This window comes from Perognathus longimembris, chromosome 23, assembly GCF_023159225.1.
Source record: "Perognathus longimembris pacificus isolate PPM17 chromosome 23, ASM2315922v1, whole genome shotgun sequence".
NCBI lineage: Eukaryota > Metazoa > Chordata > Mammalia > Rodentia > Heteromyidae > Perognathus > Perognathus longimembris.
In genome coordinates this window covers 10,653,349-10,678,708 of record NC_063183.1, presented here as the reverse complement: position 1 = coordinate 10,678,708, position 25,360 = coordinate 10,653,349, and the positions used below count along the sequence as shown (strand labels likewise).

Below are 25,360 nucleotides of genomic sequence, written 5' to 3'. Positions count from 1 at the left end.
CTCCCCTTGTTTTCTCTTCAGGATAACAAAGACCGTAGTGGATTTTTCCATGGAGAAACGGGAAAGCCTGCCTGTACCAGCGATGGACCCAGTGTTGGCCCTGTCTCTTCCCTGGACCCAGCCTGGTGCCCTGCCATGTCATAAGAAAAAAAAAATAGATAAAAATAAAAATTGAAAAAAAAAAAAGAGAGGGAGAGAGAGGAGAGTAGACCCCATGATTAGTAAGGATAGCTATGCTTATATTATATATCTTTAAAAAATATCTTAAGAAAATTTAAATCTTCCCAAAACAGTGGGAAAGAGCCTTGTAAATGCTTTTACAGATTGGAAAACTAAAAACCCAGAGCACTTGCTCTGGAGAAATGTCTCTTCTTGTTCTCTTCAGGAAAACAAGGAATATACTGCAATTTTTCTGCTCTTCTAAAGAGAATAAGCACTTCTTGAGGCGCAATATTTAGCTGTGGCAGTGTCGCTTGCAGTTTTGTACAAAAAATTAAAGAAATTTTGCATCATGTTTCTTCCACTCCTCTCCCCCTACTGTTTGGTTTAAGGGAGTCCCGTTACGGGGAAATAGGAGCTGAGGGTTTGACACCCAACCTTAATGTTTTTAAAAAGTAAGTGCAAGGTTTAACACCTTTGCTTCAATGTTTATATATAAAAAGAATGTTTTACTAATCACTTATGTTTAAATCACTTATCACTAATCACTTATGTTTAAATTATCAGCTACTGTGAACTACCAGGGATGCCAGAGCTCCAGCCTACTTCTACTTCACCACCAAAAGAGGGCTGATGTCTGCACCTTCCTGCACTTGGCAGAAACCAGCTGAGGATTCCAGCTTCTCTGGACAAAGCCAGATGGACAGCCACCTTACCTACCCCTTCCCTCTGTGGAAGAGGCCCCATATATATATATATATATATATATATATATATATATATATATATATATATATATATGTATATATGTATATATGTACATATATGTACATATATATGTATATATATATATGTCTTATGTAAGCATTTGCCTTATGCCTACATGTATGTTTACAACACCCCCTACTAATTAAAAAAAAAAAAGAGTAGCAGATGTTGGGGTCAGCTGCACCTTTAAGGGGCCACAGCTGACCTCAGCCTGTCCCTCCCCTTCCTGTCTTTAACAGGAAGAGAAGGAAGTCTGACGTCACTTGAGGGACAGCCCCTTGGGACCAATCAGGGGCCCCTCTCTTGTGCCCAGCTTTGGGGTATATCTGGGAGGTTCCTCATTTGAATAAACAGAAGCCCTAAAGGTTTTCTCCAGGGACCCACACACCCGTGTCGTTCTTGGCGGCTTTGGGGCACCCTGCGACCACACGCCACCGAGGCTACCCGTGGCCATCACTCCCTCGTGAGCGGTAATGGACCACCCAGGAAGGGGCGGACAAGCCCCTTCCCCCCCCAAGCAAGGGGAAGTCGAGAGAGAGAGAGAGAGAGAGAGAGAGAGAGAGAGAGAGAGAGAGAGAGAGCCCACGTGTGTATGTGTGTAGAATCCACATCTTTTCAGCAGCTTCAGCCTTCCTGTGTTCCGCCCCCCCCCCCGCCCACCTCCCATTCCAATGATTCAAACCCCTCTGGGGTCACACCCCTTCTTAATAACCTCATTTAGCTGCAGAAAACAAGCCTATGAAGGAGGCGAAATATTCCACTGTCGGGAAATAAGCACTCAGAGCACACATGAGGAGAACAAAGAAATCCTCTGGTCCACTGAGCCAAAGCTATGATCGTCTGGCTGGGCCAAGCCACATGGGTGCATGAGAGACCTCTGCAAGTTTCAGTGGCATCCACTCACCGACTCCCGGGTGAGGGCAGAGGGTCCAGGGGCTCTGTGCAGCCCACCACTAGGTCTCCATGGGCATGCCCAGGGTGGCACAGCACAGGGGAGCCTCGGGATGACACCCATGGGCTCTTGGGAGCCATTATCAGCCAGGTATCAGCAGGAGACGCAGAGGAGGAAAAGGAGTTTACTGTGGAAGGCCCTCTCTCCTCAGGAGTGACAATATGCCACCCCCCACCCCCCAGGTGAGGGAGAAGTGCTCTTTGGTCTCCCAACTGATGCACATAATAAATGCTTCCAGAAACACTTGCAGACACTTAGCTATCTGGCCCTTGGCCCTGTGAAGCCCAGGCAGAAAACAGCCATCACCCATCACCGATTCTTTCTCCAGGGCATCTTCAGAATAGCTGGTAACGCTGCCCAGCTTCTCAGGGTTTCCTGGCTGGACAAGGTCTGTTCATGGATGCCATGCTCAGGCTAAGAGAACTGGCCCTAGAAACCTCCCTTTCTGGACAAAGTATTACTCCTTGTTCCGGGAGAAACCCTTCATCATGTTTTCCTTTTAAAAGTAAGACTTCTGGGAACTGCTTTGTCTCTCTCAGGTCTGTGATGTCATTTATCGCCAGCTAAACTTCTCAATCTTTCTTTCTGCCTCTAGTCTTGACTTTTATATGAACTTGTATATTCCTGTGGTCCTGACTTACATTTACTTTTAATCTTTCTAATTTTATGACTGTCATCCCTTTAAGCCTTCTTGAGTACTTCAAGGAGCGAGCAAGGAAGTAAGGTAAAAGTCTCGCTGTTACTGGTTCTTGATCCAAATGCTGGAAATCAGAGAAGAATATGGAAGTTCTTTCATCCTTAATCAAAAGGTAACTGTTTCCTAGCGCTGGTGGCTTATGCTTGCAATCCTAGCTATTTAGGAGGCTGAGTTCCGAGGATCATAGTTTGAAGCCAAAGCTCAATTAACGACCAGAAAGGCAGGAACTGGCGCTGTGGCTCAAGTGGTAGAGCGCTATCCTTGAGCCCTTAGCTCTGCTGTTAAACTGTCTTATAAACAGATCAACAAGGAAGCATACACACTATCCTATCAAATAATTAAAAAAATACTTTTGGCTAAGTCTATTTCAATATTAGTTGGTTTTCTTGGAAAGCCTGTATTTTATTTTCCTACTTCAGACACTGAGATCCAGAGAACCATGTTTCAAAGCTAGCCTGGGTGGAAAAGTTTGAGAGGCTCCATTTCCAAAGTAACCAGCAAAGAACAGGGCTGGAGGTATGAGAGCACCATCTAAGCATGTAAGCCAAGAAGGTAAGAGGCTCTGAGTTCAGTTCCCCAGTACTTCCAACAAATAAAAACACCGCTCTGTGATGTGGTTCAGGGCTTTAAGTTGCCAAAGAGGTCCCGGGCACAGGACGGGTTAAGACAATGCTGTCTCGGAATGGTTCCCACATCAACCGTGTGGCAGACTCTGGTGGGGTAGATGATGGAACACCTCATCAGAGGCAGCTTCCCTAGTAACGCTGCAAGCTGCCTAATTAGTAATATTAGGTAAATTAGCTGAAACCACTTCTAATCAGCCTCGGCAGAGGGGGGGTGTTGTGGCTGATTGCCTGGCTCTTCTCCTGGCGCTGGTAACACGTGAAGGAGCAGGAGCCTCACGAGGGGTTCGGCTGATTGCTTTGGGGGCACAGCGCAGCATTCGGCCCCACACGGACTGTTGGAAGAGCTGAGGGGGACAGACAGCCCTGACCACCATGGAGCTTAGCCACTTGTGGATAAGGCCTCCCAGTCTTGCACACATACCCCAGCCCTGTGTCTATGTGTGTAGTAAGTGCATGCATGATAAATGGTCTTTAAATCCTGGTGTTTCTTGGAGCCTGGAGAAGGCACTTGAATATAAAATCTCATAATTGCCAGCTGAGGAGATGAGTGTGAATTATCTGAACTTAGAAGCAAACAGCCAAGTCCCATTTCACTGTGGACAGGAGGGTTTTGGTATAACAGGAGCTTGCTACATGGGGCAGATGGGCACGTGGCACAAGAACACATGACAGTGACTAAGAATGCTGGTTGCACAAAAGAGATCATGTAGGCCGGCATGGTGACTCACACCTGTAATCCCAGCTTTTTAGGAGGCTGAGATCTGAGGCTCACAGTTCAAAGCCAGTCCAGCAGTAATGTTCATAAGACACTTATCTCCAATTAACCACCAAAAAGCTGAGGTGGAGCTGTGGCTTAAGCAGTAGAGCACTAGCCCTGAGTGAAAGAGTTAAAGGAGGGGCTAGGAATGTGGCTTAGTGGTAGAGTGCTTGCCTTGCATACAAGTAGCCCTGGATTTGATTCCTCAGCACCACATAAACAGAAAAGTCCAGAAGTGGCGCTGTGCCTCAAGAGGTAGAGTGCTAGCCTTGAGCAAAAAGAAGCCAGGGACAGTGCTCAGGCCCTGAGTCCAAGTTCCAGTACTGGCACACATAAGAAAAAGAGAGAGGAAGAGAGGGAGAGGGAGAGGGAGGGGGAGAGAGAGAGAGAGAGAGAGAGAGATCTGTAGAAGGTAAGTGCTGTCCCCCCAGGGCAGGTCCAATCACTGGTCGAGCAGACCCCCACCCAGCCCTCCGCTTTGGCTGCAGACCTCAGGGAGTGCGTGTCAGCCCTGGACAGGATCATGGCTGGTGAGGACAGGAGGGAGGGCGAGGCCCCTAGGAAGTGGCTCTGAGTGCAAGGCTGGTGTGAACCCATCTGTACCACCCTACAACGGCTGTCCAGGAAGAGGAAAAAGCAAGTCACAGGCCACAGGGATTTACATTCAGCCAAGGAGGTTGTGCTTTGAACTACGGTGACCACGGTTTATTCGAAAGATCTGCAGAAGAAATGGATCCCATGTTCCTCATATAGAGATCTAGTAAGATCATCAGGGAAGAGATGCAGCCCCACCCTCATCAGAACCCCACAAGAGATGAGGAGGGCATGCCCTGCTTCTGTCTCCAGTCTTCAGTTCTGGGGAAAGCACAGGCTTGTGGGTGTCAGTGCACTGACAGGAGTAAGCAGCTACAACAGCGCCAGGTCCAAAGTAGGCACTGAAGACAGATTTGTTAAATAATCAAGTTGGCCACTGATTCATCTCTTCTAGACTTCCTTCCTTTCCTTTTTGGTGGTACTGGTTGAGTCCAGGGCTTTGTACTTGGCTAGGCAGGCACCCTACTGCTTGAACCACGCCCCGAGTCCTTGTTTGCTTTAGTTATTTTTCAGTGTCTTCTGTTTTTCTCCCAGCCTCCAGAATAGCTGGGAGTACAGGATGTGTCACCACATCTGGCTTGTTTGTGGAGATAGGGTCTCACTAACCTTTGCCTAGGCTGATCTTGATCCTCTTATCTCCCCTTCCCATATAGCTGTGATACCATGTGCTGTGCTAGTCTCTCACTAAGAATCCCAAACCATCTATCTTCTACATGTACAGCCAATCTGTCACACACACACACACACACACACACACACACACACACACACACCCTTTAGGAACACAGAACTAAGCTTATGCCTCAGAGGATTTGAGTATCAGAATGTCTGGTACCAGAATTAGGTTCATGTGTTTGGGTCTTCACAGAGGCCCTCTCACCCCCAACACACACACACACACACACACACACACACACACACACACACACACACACACACGAGAAAAGCGAATACTAGCTTCCCTGGACTGGGTGACCCACAGAAGGATAAATGGTTGCTCCCCTACCTGAAGCCCAGTGCACTGAAGCTCTATTTCCCACCTCTGCATCTTCACAGACGTAGAGGTCTCCGGCTAGAGGAGGGTCTTGCTGGTCATGAGGCCACGATGACTTTTATCTAGACTTTAGCCCAGGCTTGCCCTGACTTAGGTCATGGTGACCACACCAGATGAAATGAGCTTCCAGGTCCCATGAAGCCCTTCTTCCAAGGGCAAGGCACAGCTCCACTCCTCAGAACCTCTGGCTCCCGCTACCATGCTGCTGATTGGCTTCACCTTCTCTCTGGGGTCTTGCTGCCCTATCTGCAAAGCCCAGCTGTTCTCTACCTTGAAGTGAAGACTTTTCTGCTTAAGTGGATTATTCTGCACATACCGGTAGCAAGCATCACCTTTACGCATGTATCCTCCCTTGCAATTTGTTGGAGTCAGTTCTGGATTCAATCCGTTTTCACACACAGTTCCTTTAGTCCCAACAGAAATGATCCCCCAGCTTCAACCCTAAGACATCTGAGGTCATTTTAACTTTTTTTTTTTTTTTTTGCCAGTCCTGTGCCTTGGACTCAGGGCCTGAGCACCGTCCCTGGCTTCTTCCCGCTCAAGGCTAGCACTCTGCCACTTGAGCCACAGCACCGCTTCTGGCCGTTTTCTGTATATGTGGTGCTGGGGAATCGAACCTAGGGCCTCGTGTATCCGAGGCAGGCACTCTTGCCACTAGGCCATATCCCCAGCCCCTCATTTTAACTTTGAAACTGCAATGCGGTTCCTGCAGAACGAGTGTGCAGAAGCTCACCTGGGGAGGACAGGGAATCCTAATGAGGGAAGTGCTGGACATGTCTTCACCTACAACCCCCCCAAGGGTCAATTCTGCAGATCCACAACTCTCACCCCAAACCTCCGGGCCCTGATCACACTTGAAACTGAAGTTTTTCAAATGTTAGGATGGCATGTATTAAATAAGCAGGGGCTTGGTTGGCAAACTGTAATAGGACCCAGAAATATTTTGCTAGAAAACATATGAATATTCTTTGTTAGATAAATAAGGACCATCAATAGCTTCATGTCATTCACAGCAGTTTTGCTGCCAATATAGTTAGTTTCAAATTTAAGAAGGGAAAAATCAAATTTTCAAACCTTTTGGAATGTCAGAATGGTAGACAATGGATCACTCAAACCAAAGACCCAGCCTGGCTTCCCTGAGCATCCCGTGGGCCAAGCCTTTAACTGGGTGCTTGGTGTGCATCGTGCTGTCAGCAGCAGGCATTCTCCACAGGGGGACACCCTGCTTTACTTACGCAAACTGTTTAGCAAGCAAAACAAAAACCTACAGACGTAGAAGTGTGTCCTGTGAACACTGAGCACAAGTACAAAAGGCATGATGGTTCTCTTGCTAACTGCTATTCTCATTCACATTCAACGGGGATTTTCATTTACTGGCACACACACGGAAATTAATAAATACGCTGAAAAGCAGAAAATGGAGCCCTATGAAGTCAGTCTCTGACAGGATTTTGTGAGTGTGTGTCAGAACTGGGGCTTGAACTCTGGGCCTGTATGCTATCCTTTAGCTTTTTCACTCAAGGGTTGCACTACCACTTGAGCCACAGCTCCACTTTTGACTTCTTGATGGTTAATTGGACATAAAGAGTCTCAGACATTTCTGCTCTGGCTGGCTTTGAAACATGATCCTCCTATCTCAGCTCCCAGAGTAGCTAGGATCACAAGTGTAAACCACTGTGTTTGGCTTGGCTAAAGGCTTCTTTAAAGCTTAATGTTCACAGAATCACCTGAGGGTTCTAAAACGATGCTCACTCCGACCTGCTTGTTTGGGTGGGCAGAGGTTCAGTGTTTCCAAGGAGCTCCTGCTACTGTTGTGGGGTCACCATTTCAACAGTGAGGCTGCAGTGGGGGTGGTACTTCTCTTCCCCATCAATTAAAATTGGGAATGTCGATGGCATTTTTGCAAGGATGTTCAGCACGGCCCCTGCCAGGCAACAGACGCTCAGTTCCATCCATCTCAGGCCATCTGTGCCGGGCAAAAGTGACCCCCAGAGACTGTGACTGCACCCTATTGCAGTGGGATGGGGATGTTGAGACAGAGAGGGCCCCTGGGTTATCGGCTGGAACAAGTGCAATCGCAAGGGAGTATACAGAGGGTGAAGGAGGACAGCGAGGAGAGAAGATGTGATGCCGCTGGCTTTGGAGATGGAGGAGACCACGCGCCAAGGTGGCCTCCTGGTGCCAGAGCCTGGAGAAGGAACACAGCCCTGCAGATTCAGGACTGTCAGGGACTGGAGGCATGGCTTTGAGTCAACCCAGCAGCCAGAGCAAAGGTATGTGCATCTTCTGGAAAGACAGACACAAGGGCAGGCTTGCCTTCCCTGCGCAGAACAGGGGAGTTCCTGAGGTAAATCGTCCCCAGAGAAGTCCTGCCCCAGAGGCTGACAGAGACAGTAAACAGGAACTCCCTGGGGACCCTTCACAAGGGAGCGAGTCACTGGTGACACTGCTTGGTTTGGCTATGGCGCTTTTTAGTATACTGGCATGGACACACATGTTAGGCTCACGGGAATCCTTTGTCCTCTAATCAGACTATCACCGGCCAGTGTGTCAGCTGCATATGCAATCGCCAGAACCTAACAAGGCTCCTGGGGCCACTCTTGGTGGGTCGATGGCTCCGTGTCAGCCGGGCTGATAAAAGGAAGCCTGGACTTAGAGGTGAAGGATTGAAAATCAATGGGCTCAATGGATGTACAAATCTTCATTTGGTACTTTTAATATGGCACATCCCATTGAGAAAGCTTTGTAAAGGAAGAGAAAGAACTAGAAAACCACAGGGATGTGTGCAGAATAATATGTTTCAGTACAAAATGGGCTTTGTCCAAAACAAAGACAAAGCAGGCTGCATGGAGGCTCGGCCCCTCCCCACCCATGTCTGGACTTCAGCACGAGGACCTGCCCTCTCCTTCCCACAGGCATCACCAAGGTACCCAGCACCGTAACTGGAACTCACTGAGCACTCAGCGAATACTATGCACCATCAGATACTACCGGGGGTGTTTATAATGGAAAAGTATGTTGTGATTATTTTCACTTAAAAAAAATCATTCTGAAAGCTCTTTTGCTTCATTTTGAACCAATATCTAACAGATATTATTTATGGTGGAGTTAAAAGTATGCTTTCTGATTTTATTTGCCTATTAATATGTGCATTGGTTAATTAACAATGTGCTAAAGCAGTCAAAGCAAATAATTACTTTTCTACTGTCTGCCCTGCAAATGAGCTAAATGGGAGGGAGGACACTTATTGCATATTAAAAAATGGTAACTAGTTTTAAAATGCTCTGTTTCATATCAGACCACAATATTCAAAACAGTTTTCTCACTAGCTCTGATAAGCCCCCATGACTGTGGATTCTGCCCCTGTCACCCTGGGCATGTCCCATGCCGGGGGACTGTGGGCTCCCTCTCAGGAGGTCCTGGAACTCATGGCAGCACTGGTCACAAAACCCGCACCTTTTCATTTCCTTGAGCTCAGTCTTATCTACTTCGGAGCGGCATCATTGTGTGGAAAGCTTTTATTCTAAATGTGATTTTGAAATATGACTAAATACATTACCATAATTCAGAACAAGTTCGTAAACATCTACAAGGACACGTTATGTAATTCCAGCAGGCATCGGCACATTCTGCTTTGTTTTTTGTTTTTTGGGTTTTTTTTTGGCCAGTCCTGGGCCTTGGACTCAGGGCCTGAGCACTGTCCCTGGCTTCTTTTTGCTCAAGGCTAGCACTCTGCCACTTGAGCCACAGCGCCACTTCTGGCCGTTTTCTATATATGTGGTGCTGGGGAATCGAACCCAGGGCCTCATGTATACGAGGCAAGCACTCTTGCCACTAGGCCATATCCCCAGCTCCGGCACACTCTGCTTTGAAAGAAGAGAAATGACTGGAAAGAAAACTGCTAAAATTTAGCAGCTTAGGTCCAAGAGTGGTCCTAGCAGTGGAAGTTGGGTTGTCGTGGTCCCGTGTGATGTCACATGCTATGCACACAGCATACAGGGCCCTACCACTCCAGAGACAGCCCCAGTTTCGAGCCAGGTGTTCCATCAACTAACACATCACTTCAGCTTATGGCTGAAAACTCCATCCTCTGATTTCAACTCATTTGGAAGCCCCGGCCCCATGGTCACCTCCACACAGCACGCTTCGTACCTGCACATCCTCGGCCACCGAGTTTACCAGCAGCTATTATATTACTTCTCTACAAAACAAACCAAGGGACAAGACAGGGTGATGCCTGCTGGCCAGCCCAGCTCCTCACAAGATCAAAGCCAGACTGAGAGCCTATCTGAAAAGCAAAATACAGACAAAAAACCTGGAGGTTTGGCACAGCTTAGGCATTACGGTGCACATCTAGCATGGCCCTACCGAGGCCCTCAGTTCAATCCCCACAACACTAGAAACAAACGAAATACCCAGGAGCATCCTGACAAGCGTGCCCTGCAACTGCACAGAGCTGCCAGGATGCTGTACGCTGTCTCTGTGCGTGACCTGGTGTAAGGCAGAGGCACACAGAAAATGAGGGAGGAGCGGGGGTCCTCCAGGCTTCAGAGTGTGCATGATGCTCCTTTCCCATCCTCCTAATCTCATACTAGGCTTTGCTCTGGATGCACGGGCTGCAGGACAGGTGGGTGTGAGGGGGAGAGTTCATGCCCACAACTTCCTGCAAACTGCCTCAACTTCTAGAGGAGTTGAAAATAAGGACAGGACTTAGTCCTGGTTTACAAGAAGTCAGTCGAGACAAAAACCCTGTCAGAGTGGGGTGGCTCCTGCCTATAGACCCAGCTACTTGAGAGGTAGAGGATCAGGAGGATCACAGTCTGAGGCCAGCCAAGGCAAAAAGCTAGTGAGGCCCGATCTCAACCAAGAAGCCAAGCAGGGTGGTTCATGCTGGTATATAACTAAGGCAACAAAGGCCAACGGGAACAAGTCCAGCAGCAGAATACCCACTTAGCAAGTAGGAGGCCCTGAGTTCAAAGCCCAGTACCACCAGAAAAACAATCCACAGCCAGAGCTGTGTTGTCTGCCATGGTTTCCAGGGCATGTCTGGTCCACTGAGCAGAGACCAGGACATAGGTGTGGGGGGGTGGAGGCTGTGGGTGTCAGTGCTGCCTCCGTGCTGGGCAGAAATGTTTTCTACTCACTTATACCTGCTCACTGGGGCTCAGCCCTGTCCAGGGCAGAAGGATGTCAGTTGGGGAAGAGGGAAGATTGTTCCAGAAGGCCCCATCATTTCTCTATTGCCAGCAGCTGACTTTTTCTTAGGGAACCTGCCCCACTCTCCAGGCCACGTGGTTGTATTAGAGCTGAACCTCACACTCAGAGCCAGAGGGGTGGTCTGGGGCTCTGATTGGACAGCTCTAAACTGGGCACGTTGCTTCTGCTGGGATTTCTGTGTAAAGGACCTAAACTGATAGCTCCCAAGAGCCACCACTATGAAGCTTGGGCACAAAGGAAGTCAACCCACATGGGAGCAGAGCTGAGGGAGGGAAAGACCAACTTAGCAGACTAAGAGACTCTGGATCAAACTGCACCTGAAATCCAGGACTTCTGCTTGTGAACTTTGCAATCCCACGAGACAGTAAGTACTGAAGGAAGGAAGGCAGGCAGGCAGGCTGGCTGGCTAATTTAAGTTGGATTTCTCTATCTTGCAAATAAAAAAAAAAGCACCAATACAGGGGAAAATACCTAGGAAAGATGAGGGAAGGGAGACAGCTCCATTTCTGGATCTGGTGTCTGGAAGCAGCCCCCATTTGTCCCTAGACAGGCAGGAAGGTGACACGGGGAGGGGGTGTCTTCTGTTTCATTCTACATATGAAGCTTGCCACTCCTCTAATTACTGTGATTAATCTTGCCTGATTCCCAATAGAAAACACCCCTGCAATTGGTGATGTGTAACGACACGATGGCAGAGAGGAGGAGGAGGACAAGGAGGAGGAAGAATAAGCCACCATCACACAGACACACCTCTGGAGAGAAACGTGTCTCTCCCTGTGTGCAGTCAGGCTGGCTGAAGGAGGCCAGGCCACGCAGCAGCCTGGGAAGGCTTACCTGGCATAGCGTGGATGAGGTCGCCACACAGGACAAAGAACTTGGGCTTGGGGCGGAGCTTGTTGATGGCCTGGACAGCCTGCTGGGTGAGGCGGATCTCCTGCCCCCACTCGTCACCGCCGCTGTCGCAGTCCCCGGTGGCCCAGGCCTTCATCAGCCCAAACTGAGGGTCAGCACCTTGGATGAAGTAGAATGGGCCCTTCCATTCCTTCTCCTTTTCTTTAAAGAGAGAGGGGAACAGAGAAAGAGAATGAGTATAACATACAACAGGGAAGACATCCGGGTTACCATGGCATGGATGTCATCGTTTTCTTAAATTAAGTAAGTCATTTTAATAAGCTGCTGCTCAAACATACCATTTTCCTGTCATTGCCTGGAGGATTTTGATACATTAATTACGCCTGGGACCTGGTGGTTCCCAAAGGCCATGAGAAACCACATGGGTTGCTATAGACACACACCAAGCTGTTTAAAAGCTAAGAGGCCAAAATGGGCCGTGGAACCACCACACAGCATCATATAGATCTTCATGCACAAGAACAGTGTTCTAATTGGACTTAAAAATGGCACAGAGCCATGGTGCCTCGAGTATTACACTTAACTCACTAGGTGACATGTGCGTATGGATCTTTTCTGTCAGGCCTTATGGTGCTGCTGATGCTGTTTGAGGTGGAGGGATGTGACAGAATTTTCATTACAAAACTTGGTGCTATGATCTCTGGCTATCTGTGGAAGATGGGGTGCCAGGAGTGAAATCTAGACAAAGAATGGATGCTAAGGATAGAAGGAAGAAAGGACGAAGGGAAAGAGGAGAGGAAGGGAATGTGGGAAGGCAGGAGAGCCCCCAATGATTTTGTGAGTGAACCTGAAAGAAGATCAATGCTCCCTCTTCAAGCTTTCAGAGACCAGTGTCCCGGTGACCCCTTCATTGGAGCCTTCAGACTCTGAAGCGAAACTCTGTGTCCAGAGACCCAATAGAAACTGTGAGATAAGACAGAGCCACTGGGCAATGGCTCTCTCTCTCTCGTTCTCTCTCTCTCTCTCTCACACACACACACACACACACACACGGAAACCTATTAATTAATCCAGATCAAGGAGGAGAAAGGCTTCCAGGACGGTGGAAGGTGAGCGGTGAGATTCTGAATTTGAAAGCTCTTAGCAGCACTTGCTTACTTTATTTAAATAATAACTTTGTACATGGCTGAACACTTGTCAGCACGTGCCTACTTCCGAGGTCCCTGGCAGAGCTGTTGACTGCCCGGATCAGAAGCGGATCCGGGAGGTGATGGGCACCCAAGGTCAATGCATCAATCAACTCCTAACACACAGTTTGAAAACTGCTCCCTACAGCCAGCATTTTAACAAGTCGTTTCCTATGACAAATAGTCACAGCCTCAGAAAGCCAATAGTCCTTGGAGCTATTAAAATAAATCTTGCATTCCTTATTTGCTTAGTGAAAAACCTACAATGACTGTCAGTTTTATGATGACAAAGCACAAAGTAAATAGATTTCAATCTAAAGCTAATGACAGCTGGAATATCGACATGCAATCTACCTTACCTAGATCTAGCTAATAAGGTGATCTGAGGCCTTCTCAAAGGCCTCTGGGTCTTCTCAGATTCCCCAGAAAGCTAGGGTGTATGTGTGTGTCTCTGTGTGGGTCTGTGTCTGTCTTTAGTCTCATCTCAACTTGAATCAGAGCTGAATGAATGGTATTTGGGGCTTTGGTCTGGAAAGAGAAAAAAAAATTTTTTTTGGTGCCATACTGAGGCTTGACCTCAGGGCTTGGGAGCTGTACCTGAGCTTTTTCATTCAAGGTGGGCCACTTGAACCAAAGCTCCACTTCTGGCTCTTTGCTAGGTAACTGGAGATAGGAGTCCCTCAGCTTTGTCTGGACTGACTTCATACCATGATCTTCTGGTCTACACGTCCTGAGTGGCTGGGATTACAGATGTGAGCCACTGATGCCCTAAATGTATACCTCTCAAATCCCTCAAAAGGACAGCCTGTCACATGATAAATGTGGACTTCTAATATCTGCACTGAATTATTTCTCTAAGGCCTGAACTTAGCCCCAGGGCTAGGCCTAGGTATTAGCTAGCTAAATCATGGCAGGCCAGAATGGGTTCTGCCTTCTGGGCAAATTCAAGTATCTATGGGATGCCACTGTCAGGCTTACCTTGAGACTTTCTGAAAGATCTGGTCTACAAATAGAGCTGTGTATGCTTGGGAGCAAAACAGACTCCTTCCTAAAACAGCAGATACACAATCATGGCAACTGTCATTACTAACATACACACACACTGAAGAGCTGGCCTACAACTCACTATGGAATTCTGCTGCCTGGGGGACCTGCGTATGTGGCATAAGAAATGGGTGCACAGTAGCTTTTCTTTCCCTAAAGTGGAATGCCTCACAGAGGGGCTTTTGCTATCCTCAGTGATGGTTTATACTTTTTGCTAGTTTTTGTTTTCATTTTTATCTTTTTCAGCCTCTGTCTAGCTCAGGAACTTGGTCCTATATTTTATGAAGGATCCTCTAGTTATCATCCTCTAGATTTCCTTTCAATGCTTGGTGCCAGTGGCTCACACTTGTCATCTTAGCTACACAGGACACTGAGATCTGAGGATTGTGGTTCAAAGCCAGCTCTGGCAAGAAAATCCATGAGATTCTGATCTCCAACTAACCATAAAAAGCCGGAAGTGGATCTGTGACTCAAGTGGTAGAACACTAGCCTTGAGCACAGGGACAGCACCCAGACCCTGAGTTCAAGCTGAATGGCATCAAAAACAAAAAAGAGGGAGGAGAGGGGAATGAGGGAGAAGGTAACAAACAGTACAAGAAATGTATCCAATGCCTAACGTATGAAACTGTAACCTCTCTGTACATCAGTTTGACAATAAAAATTTAAAAAAAAAACAAAAAGAAAGAAGAAATAAGGAAGGAAGGAAGGAAGGAAGGGAGGGAGGGAGGAAGGAGAAAGGGAAAAATGAAAGGAAAAGATTTCCTTTCAGAACCAAGCCAAGATTCCTTGAATAGTAAGAAGTAGATGGTGGAACTCTTTACTAACCAGTGAATTCTAACACTGGGACTCTCAAGTGTGTGTGGGGGGTGGCAGGCTTTGCCCATGCGGCTTTGGCTTGAGGGCACCCATTCCGAGCAGGCTGTAGACCAGGGCCACCCTCAGGTCCTCTGCTAGCTCACAGCACGTAAAGTCTGCTTCATCCAACCCAGCAAGGGAGCACATACAAGTTTTTTGGTTTTTCTCCCCGGGGCTCATGCTTCCAGTTTGTTTTTCTAGTAGGCTTTTGGACAATTGCCCGGGCTACCATCTTCCTGTCTCTGCATCCTAAGTAGCTGGGATTACAGCTGTGCACCGCCAGGCCTGGCCCAGGAGTTATCATCTTACAGTGAGGAAAAGGGTACCTATATTTTGGTCTCTGTACTCTTCTTGTTATGAACACAGCATTGGCTGCCCACATTGGTGTGAAGAACAGGAAGCAGGCCAGGTGGCACTGCTGAGTCAGCTATAAAAGGTGATAAGCTGGCCTCACCTCACATTAAGTCAGTGAACCTCCAGTTTGCACCTGGCTTGCTAGTACTGAGCCTGTGGGAGGCTGGGGGCTCAGCACACAGAAGCTCATCACATGCCACCTAAGCTCTGGAAACAGCACTGGACTCTCAGAGTTGTCTCTCAGTGAACCACAGTGGGAAATTGAGGCCTGGCTAGAGATCTCAAGGTCAACTTCATGGAGACATTAAACTACTAAGACGCTTGGGGACTGGGGAAGAGCCACAGAGCAGATGGGACAGGCTCTAGGCTGCCCAAAAGCTGTGTCAATGCGGACATTTTTGTCTCTGGAAAGTTTCCTTTGAATGGAATGTTTCAGTTGAATGCATAAAAATAATACTGGCAAGGCCCAGAGCTTTCTCTCTGTCTCCTGCTCACTGTCCCTGCCAACAGCACTGGGTTGATGCAGAGCACAAGACATCATCTTCTTAGGGTGCTAACTGGAGATCTCCAGACACAACAAACTCAGGATCTGGCTAGCAGACATGTTCTGTTGGACCCACGCAGTGTGTGTAAAATTTCAAAGTTGCTGCCAACAATTTTAACTGATGAGTTCCATGGCTGTGCGTAGACTTATGGATTGTCAGGGAAGACCTTGGGCTGGTGGATTGGCCACAGATGGAAGAAGAGACGTTGGGCCTCACTTGGGGCCTTACATTCCCAGCCTTCCCAGAGCCCACATGGTCCTGTGGGCCTCTGCAGTGACAAGCCTACCTGCCGCTAGGCCCACCTGAGGATGAGAGACAGACAAGGCACATACATTGCTGGACAGTGAACAAAGGGTGAAGAACAGAAACCAGCACAGACTGCCGGTTCCTCCTGAAGCCCCCAACGTCAGGGCAGGTGGGGTTATTGGCTAGAAAGCCTCTGCCTATGCAAACAAGCCAGAAAACAAGCTTTGAGTTATGGCTACTGGCCATGGAAATCCGGCTCATGTGCTGTGTGGACAGTAACATGTTCTCATATCCTTCCAGTGTTTGCTCCCTGGCTACAGAGAACCATGCAACATCTCTCCAAGTTGAAGGATACATAATGGATTTGGAGACCAGGTGCTGGTGGATCACACCTGTCATCCTAGCTACTCAAGAGGCTGAAATCTGAGGATCGTGGGTTGAGGCCAGGCCTGGGCAGAAAAGTGAAATTCTTATCTCTAATCGCCAAAAAACCAGAAATGAAGCTGTGGCTCAAGTGGTAGAGCACTAGCTTTGAACAACAACAACAAAAAGTTCAGGGACAGTGCCCAGGTCTCGAGTTCAAGACTTGGGGGAATATTATACCATGTGCAGAAAAGGACTATGAGTTTTCTTTAAACAGTTTAATCAGCTGCAAAGAAAGTGCGTATAAAGAAGAATCTAGAAGACTGGGGGCTTTTGCACAATGCCTCACCATTAATCCTCCTTATCAGACTGTTCACGTGCCAAAAATCCTGCCTGAAAAACAGATGTTCAAACTGTGATTCTTTTTTCAGTGTGCACTTCCAATGTCAGGAACAAAATGGTTTCTTGGATTTGTCTCTGCCAATGTATTCCCTTTCATTCATTTTATTATGCCTTTTGGGCATATGTATCCATTGTTACTGGAAGCTGACTTTTAAAATGTTATTCTGAAAGTTGGACATTTCATTGATCCTTTTGCTGTCACTAACCACTGACCATAGTAAATGTATCTCCTGAAGCCAATGATGAGGATGGCAAGGAGAGTGAGCATGGCATTAGTACCAGCACTTCAGTAACTTGAGCTGTGGCGTGCCAAACCTGGTACCTCCATTCACCTCAGGTGACTCAAGGTAATTCATGGTCAAATGCAATATACAGTCCTCTCACCTTCAGTGAAGAAAATCCAGGCTTGCAGTTGAAATGGTAAGGGATTAGCGGGGCAGCTGGACAGCAGGGATTTCTCATTAACATCATGTGACTACGGTGCAGGAATCTTGGGCTGTTGGGGGCAGCTAGCCCACTCTACCATGTAGCTGTGCCCATCACTGGACAGACATTTGGAAGTGAGCAATGCCAACAGATCTCCTGCCTGGAGACCTCACAGAACAGGAGAAAGGAGATGGCCACAAAGGACCTAACTAGGCAGAGGCCACATCGTGCCTGTTCAGATTGAAGGGTGACCAAGAGGGCTGGGTGCACTCCAGGCATGGCAGGCGGGTGTAGGGCAGCTGCGTAAGCTGCAGCAGGAGGCAGGGCGGAATGTGCAGAGGATGTGAGAGCTTGGTGGGGAGTGTGAAGCCCCTGTGCCTCTTTGGGTCTCATCTCCTTAAGCCCCTACCTGGTCCCGGTGGGGCTGGGAATCTGGGACTCCCCTGTCTATGGTCCAATTCCACTTCTATCCTTAACCTTCTGTGACACACGATGCAAGTGCCTCCCACTCTCTGTGCCTCAGTTTCCCCAAGTGTAACATAACAGTGACCAGCACTCTCTCAGCGGTTCTGTTGTGAACTAGTTAAGTTAATGCATGTAAAGCATTTGGACCAGCCTGTAGTTACCATGGCAACAGTTCAGTCACTTGGACCTTGTTTTAGCAGACAGGCTGCTGGGGCCCCATGGTGCGACCCAGAAAACACCTGAGGGGATTACATAGGCTACGAGCTTCCCCTCAATGTCCTGACCCTTGCTTGCATTGTGCAGACAGAGCTTTGGTCCCAGGACAGCTACCTGCAGCCTTCCTGGCTAAAGAAGCAACACCAACAAAATTCAATTTTCCCAGCTCTTCCCACTGGCAATCTGCACGGTGGATTCCAACTGAACTTCTTCCGCAATAACCGTCATCTTTTCCAGGAACTGTCTTATTTTGGTGGAAAGATACCATAGCTAAACAATATCCATGAGACTCCTTCAAGTTTCACCACCTCAAAGTCATGCTGTAAAAGGGCCAGACCTAACACCACAGACACAGGCTCTTCATAGTGGGTGCTTGGGGCTCAGGGATCTGGACAGCTATGGAGCTCAGGCTTATATTAGGGGTGATAAAGGTGTTTTTTTTTTAAGTATTAATTTTGTTATTATTTTATTTTATTTTATTTTTTTGCCAGTCCTGGGGCTTGGACTCAAGGTCTGAGCACTGTCCCTGGCTTCTTTTTGCTCAAGGCTAGCATTCTGCCACTTGAGCCACAGCGCCACTTCTGGCCATTTTCTTTATATGTGGTGCTGGGGAATTGAACCTGGGGCCTCATGTATACGAAGCAAGTACTCTTGCCACTAGGCCATATCCCCAGCCCATGATAAGGGTGTTTTAAATTTCATTGTAGTGGTGGCTGCATGGCTGGGTGAATTCATGAAAAGCTGAACTGTGTGCTAAGGGTAAGAGGAATACAAGTGTTGTTCAAGAATCTGTCCTATTCCCCTGAATAATTAACCACGTGAGCAACCCTCAATCACCCACCTAAGTCCCAACATGAACCCCCCAGCCTCTGCCTTAGCCTCACAGTCACACAGGCTTCAGTGTGCCTACCTGGCTGTCTCACTCACCATTGGCAGATGAGAGACTTGCCAAAATCCTCATCAGCAACCCTTCAGACTGGCAGAGATGTGGGGGGGAAGGGGAAGAGTTTTGGCCAGGCAGCTTTCAGCATCACAGGCTCTTCTGGACAACAGCTACAGGGGAGAAAGACGTTTCCAGAACCTTCTGGTACTTTCCCAAAGCAGACCTTCACTTGGAGTATGGTGGACATTTGCTAGGATTTCTGTTTCCTCTCCTCACATTTCCCAGACAGCCAGGAGAGCAAGCAGTTGGGGGACAGCAGCTATAGGGGACAACAGGAAAAGAAAAGTGGCCCCCACCCTGGCCTGAAGAAGGGCCCAGAGAGGCCGCGAGGCAGAGAGGCACTGGGTGCAGAGGGAAGGCTGCCCTGCTCAGGCAGGGGCACCGGCAGAAGGAAACCTCCAGCAGCAGTGTCTGTGCAGTGTGCATACTGTGCACACATACTGCACAGTGCCTGGTGTGGGCATGGGGGGACAGACTCATGCAGGAGGTCCAGGGGCAGCACAGTCACCCACACCATCAGTCCATTCACTATCAGCCACACAATGTCCATAACTGCTAGCCACTGCCCTGGTAGACACAGCAGGAGGAAAAGACAGGGGAACGGCAGGGAGCAATGCACCACTGGGCTGCCCTGCCTGGGCAGTGGTGGGGCCCTGGCCTAGAAACAGACAAGCTAGGGAAGCCAGGGAGATGAAGACCGCTCTGGTCCAGTGTGGTCTGGCACTGAGGCCCACAGGCTCTTCTGGGGATCCAAACCACAGATGCCTCACAGTGCCCAAGTGGACACAAAGCAAGGCACAAGGTGAACGAGCACAACGTCCTGTTGTCGCTTTACAAGGGAAGAGAGGCATTAACACCACAACACTAGTTTCTTTTTAAGTAGGCCTTCATGGGATGTTTGCACAGTTTTTACTCCACAACCTCTCCTGAGTGTCTGGCTGCATGTCAAACTCACCTCTAAAAGGTGGGAGGCAGCGGTCCCAGGGCCCTGGGACACCCAGTTCTCTCAGGCCTGGGTCATTGCGCCTTCCCCATGAAGGGTTTGGAAAAGTCAGCAACTACATGGTGCTGCTGGGTATGGGGAGGCATGCCTGGAATCCCAGTGCTCAAGGGGTGGACTCGGGATCACCAATGCTAAGCCAACTGGCCTTCTCAGTGAGACCCTATCTCAAGTATACCACAAGTAAACAAACAAATCATGTAGCCAGTGCACAAATACAGAGGCCGTGAGCCTCTCTGGGAGGATAGCAACTGCCCAGTGGCCCCCAATGTCGGTCTGAAAGATCCAGCCAGCAGCTGCAGAGCCCTCAGCCTGTCCCCTGGCCCTCTGCTGGCTTAGGCCCTGCTCCGCTGTTTGCCGGCTGCTCATTTGTGGAAGATGTCCCCTTCCATAGGTGCCGCTCACTCTCACTCCGCCTCTCCTACTGAGACAAGGAGCAGGCCCACAGGGATGGGAACTTAGCACTGTTTCTGACTCTCAACCTTCTGTGACTAGGAGGGCTTGGGGACGAGTCCAGAAAGCAGCTGGTAGAAATAAAATACAGCAAGGCGAACTGTGTCCACTGGAACGAGCCCAAGTGGAAGAGATTCCTTTGCCGTGGTGGCTATGCTCACTCTGGCCCGTCCACAGACGCAGCCCAGACAAGCCCAACACTGGCAAACACAGACACATTTCATTAGGATTCAGGATAAAAGTGACAATACAATTCCTCAGCTCCCCTCCTTACTTCCTTTTCTTATGAACTATCAGGTTTCCACTGTGGTTTAAAATAAGTAACAAGGGAAATGTTGCAGTGATCACACCCTTTCTCATTCCATACCGCGTGTACAAATGAACTCAAAGTTGTCCTTGGGGCTGGGGATGGAGCCCAAAGGCAGAGGGCCTGACTAACACAGGTTCAAATCCCAACACTACCAAAAAAGTCCTTCATCTAAGTAAAAGCACTCCAGCTAGAAAACTCGCAGAGAGAATCAAGGCAGTAAACCTTCATGATCTAGACTCGGGCAAAGACTTCTTATACATGACATCAAAAGCACAAGCGATAAAAGCGAAAGCTGAGGAACTAGGATTCATTAAAGCAAAACTTTCTGGAGCCAGGCATTCTGGTTCACTCCTGTGATCCCAACTACTTGGGAGGTGGAGACTGGAAAGACTGTGGTTTGACAGGACAGCCCAGGCAGAAAGTTAGCAAGACTCCCATCTCAACTGCTAAACCACATGTGTGGTGGTGCACACCTGTCATCCCAACTACTTAGAAGGCATATGTAGGAGGATCATAATTTGGGACAGGACCTGAAAAAAAACCTCAAGACTCTATTTTAAAAAATAAAGCAAAAGGGGATAGGGGCAACGCCAAAGTGGTAGAGCACCTGCCTAGCCAAGTGCAAAGTCCTGAGTTTAAACCCCAGCACCACAAAAGAAAAATGAAAACCCTGGTGCAAAAAAACCATTCACCAAGTGCAAATATGATTCTTGTACACCACCCATCTGATAAGGGACTTGGATCCTACATATGGAGAGAACTCACAGAAAAAGGCAGCATAACTGAAAATCAGGCCAAGGACCAAAGATGTCCACTGAGCACAGAACAGAATGCCTGATAGTCCTTGTCACTAGGAAAATGCAAACAAAACCCAGTGACAGACACCATACACCCCAACGGAACACAACCAAGGAGCTGGCGAGGATGTGGAGAAACTGGAACCCGTGCTGCTGGGAGGAAGGTGGACTACTGCGGGTACTTTGGCAGTCTCTCAAAACATTAAGCACAGTAACCATAGGAACCAGCAATACCAATGCTACACTTCTACCCCAAAGAAGCGGAAATAGACGTCCATATGAAGCCTTGCACGTGTCTGCTCATAGCAATTCCATTCATAAAAGTAAAGACAAATTCAAACAGGGACTGGTGCAGTAGCTCCTGCCTTTCATCCCAGCTACCTGAAGATAACCTGGGCAAAACAAGTTCCAGAAACCCCATCCCAACCAGTAAAATCCGGGCACGATGACCCACACCTGCCACAAAAACCAACCCACAGTTGGTTAACCAACTGTTTCTGAATGGGTGGCATGATTAGTGCAGGCGTCTGCTGACACAATGAAATATTGTCCCCAGGAGAAATGGCAACAATGTGTGCCAGGACCAGAGGGGTGGGGCTTGGAAATGCTGCTTGGGCCAGGAGTAGTCCCTTGTCCCAGCGGGTGTGAGGGAAGGGCTTTGAGGCTGGCCTGTGCTGTGGGCAATTCACACTTCGACACACTTCTGTATCCGTCCTTCTGCAAGCGTACTACAAGCCGATTGCGGTGTAAATGTGAAAGTGAGTGGATGGTATGCTATAGAGCCATATGAAACATTAAAAGTAAGGAAAACATACACTCAAAAATAAGTTTGTCTTCAGAGAGAAACACTGTGAACACAGACTAAGGCCCACCCCGTGCCTCCTGCTTGCCAGACCAGGTGCTCTACAACTTAAGCCACACCCCTAGCCCTTTTCACTTTGGTTATTTTTTGGATAAGGTCTCATATTCCCTCCACCACTCCCCTTCACATCCCAGGGCTGGCCTCAAATTGCAGTCCTCCTATCTATGCCTCTATCCAAAGATAACAGACATTCTCTACCACATCTGTTGGTTGACATGTGGGGGGGGGGCACTAAATTTTTGCCCAGGCTGGCCTCTAGCCATGATCTTTCCAATTCTCACTTTTCATAGTAGCTGGGATTACAGGTGTGTATCATCATATCCAGTCTATTCTACTGACCATAACGAGGTTAGAAAGGAAAGGCCTTTCAGTTCGGTCATGGGAACTGGTAAGAGGAGTTAACGTAAATACACAAGAGCCTCAGACCTAGTTCACAGACAGGCAGCACTTCCTCCAGGATGATACAGCAAACAGTAACTGGTGAGCAACAGACAACAGGCTGCTAGTTCAGTCAAGCAGTCACTGGAGTAGTTTAGTTAATGGTTCACAGTGAAGCGGCCACAGGGCCACGTGCAAAGTTCAGTTACTGCAAGCAAACTTTGTACTGACTTAGGCCTGCCTGGTCAAGTTCACCGCTTTTCACAAACCTGATTTAACAGAGCCCTCATCAGATAAGACAAAATGAATTTGGCCTGAACACAACTAGAACACTCATTTCCTGTTATTTTAGGCCCCGTGCAAACCCAGCTAAGCATTTCCAGCTTCCATGTTTCTAAAGACCTTGGGTGAGGCCTGTGGATCTGAGAGTCCACATTTACTCTCCAGTGAGAGGGTCTCCGACAGGAAATTGCCCTGGGGCACAGCAGTGCACACCCATAATCCCAGAAGTCAGGAGGCTGAGGCAGGAAAAGCTCCACTTGACACCAACACCACCCTGGGCCTTGTCTCAAAAAAAAAAAAGAAAATCGAAAGAAGAAAATCAACCAAGAGCCCTGTTTTCTAAAGAGAAAGACAGAGATTTTTGTAATAACCAGTGAGGCGGGACTTCCCAGTGGTGCAGGTGTTACTGCCACCTACCCCCAGGAGGGGGCGTGGCAGTAGGGAATGGACCCGGGAGGGGGCGTGGCATTAGGCTGTTGGGGGAGGGGCAGCCTAGGAAGTCCCACCCCACTCTGGCTTCACTACCCTGGTGGCACTTCTAAACGGGCCCGGTGGCTGGAGGGGGGCGAGGCGTAACGTCAGAGGGCCCGGGTATATATACAGGCTGCCAGTCTGGAGAAGGAAGAAGAGGAGAGGGAGGTGAGAGAGAAGTGGATGGTGCCCAGAGCCTGAGGCCTAAGGCCTATGGGGAGGCAAGGCCTGCAGGAAGGAGGAATAGAAAGAAGCTGGCTCCGCTGGAAGTTTGGGGGGTTTGGAGTTGGAGGCGGTTGGAGGTTAAGGGTTGGAGGTCAGGTCTGGATTCTGGGTAACTAGCCCAAGACAAAGTAGTCACAGGCCACTATTTGGAGATGGAGGGCTGTTCTGGTTCTGGGTTTTAGGTTGTAAATAAAACTCCTTTGTAAAGAAAACCTCCTCCCACCTTTAACTGTGCCTCCGTGGATGACTCTCGCTTTCGGGCTATAACAATTTCAGGCCTAAGAGCAATCAAATATAATTTGTTAACACATACTGTCTCTTGCTATTTCTCCCTTTCAGAATTCTCCGGAACAGATGTGAGTGAACCACTCCAAAGGCAGTTACCCGATAAGAGAAGCGTGGTCCTAATTAAGATAGGTCTCAAGGAAATGTAATTGTCGATTTGCTTAATTAAAACGAGTACGTGGGCCTCCCTGAGGAGAGGGAGGCGTCCACGCGGCCGCCGGGTCCACGGAGAGCCACGGCAGTGCCTCACGGCCTGGGAGGGCAGGGTGAGGCGGGAGCGCGGTCACGCACGCCCACGGCCCAGGCACCGTCCCTGGGCGGGGAGGCCGTGGCCCGGGTCCACGGAACCCTCCGGATGGCGGCGAGGCGCGGATCCGGGACAGGGGTGCTCGGACCTCTGCCGGAGTCACCAGCGCAGCCTCCGGTCCCCAAGAGTCCCGCGACACCCGGTGTCCCGCGTCCTCCCGCCCGGCCCTGGCGCTGGCTTCCGGTTGGCTCCTCCAGGATTTCCGGCTCTGAGTGCCAAGGTGCAGGCTCGTCGACCTGCGACCCCAGCTAGCCTAGAGGCATTCGCGCATGCGTGCGCGTGCGCACACCTACACGTGCCAAGCACGTACCACCCACGCCTCCGAGCCTCTGACTCGGAGGCGTCCACAGCCCCGGCCCCCAGCCGAGCACCACACCCCATCAGCTGCCTCTGTGTGACCTTCGGCCTTACTTCCGAAGGCAGAAGGGAAGGGCCCCGCACCATCACTCCAGGGCCCATATTAAAGGCCATTTTTGGCCAGGGATTACTTTCTGTGCTGTAACTCTATGCCTAGAGTTTGAGCCCCTAAGGGCTAATGAATTGTCCCTGTCCCATTTCGTATTCATCACAAGATTCTGGACAAAAGGAGAATCGCCCAGTATTGCGGCTTACTCCCAGCTACTCAGGAGGCTGAGATTGGGAGGATCGAAGTTCGAGGACAGAGACAACAAGCTCACAAAACCCCCATCTCAGCCCCCCAAACTGACCATGCTGGCACACACATTATTCCAGCCACACAAGAAAGCATCAATAGGCAGATAACAATCCAGGTTAGCCTGGGCAAAAGGTAAGACCTAAAGCAAAAGGGCTGGGGGATGTGGCTCAGGTGGTAGAGAACCTGCGAACCAAGTGCAAGGCCCTGGGGTGAAGCCCAGAACTTCACAGAAGAAAAAAAGAATACATATTGCTCAAACCGAAGAGATACATAAAAGTAATAGAACCGTTTCTGCACTGCCCATGAAATAGACATTCGCAGTCCTCACTCTGGAAGTGATCTTTTGCTCCTGGACATAAGCTCCACAGGAAATCTCCCTCAGGTCCACAGAAGTACTTGTACAAGAATGTTTATAATACTGCTGTGATCAGGAGTGAAAAAAAAAACAACCAAAAGGCCACTGTGAAAGAACCAAGTGGAAAGCTGTTAGCATACTCAAAAAGGTGTTTGTTTTTTAAACCTATCCCTATTTGGACTGGGTTGGGTGTGGTGAAACTGTAAGTGACAGCTTAGCGACCCAAAGACTGAAAAGCAGATCTGCTGTCACTCAGAC

At 48.9% G+C, this 25,360-nt stretch overlaps 1 protein-coding gene across 2 annotated transcripts in view; it reads right to left on the bottom strand.

Moving 5' to 3' along the window:
- Nucleotides 1–25,360, bottom strand: part of Cpped1 (calcineurin like phosphoesterase domain containing 1) — a 62,623-nt gene that overhangs the window by 35,227 nt on the left and 2,036 nt on the right. The window contains exons 2-3 of one of the 2 annotated variants that reach the window (XM_048332424.1): nt 18,729–18,832; nt 11,659–11,877 (exon numbers count right to left, since the gene is read on the bottom strand). In XM_048332424.1, the coding sequence (XP_048188381.1) occupies nt 11,659–11,812 (154 nt within the window). In that variant the 5' untranslated portion in view covers nt 11,813–11,877; nt 18,729–18,832. The remainder of the gene's footprint in view (nt 1–11,658; nt 11,878–18,728; nt 18,833–25,360) is intronic. The other variant, XM_048332423.1, reaches the window with a different exon arrangement.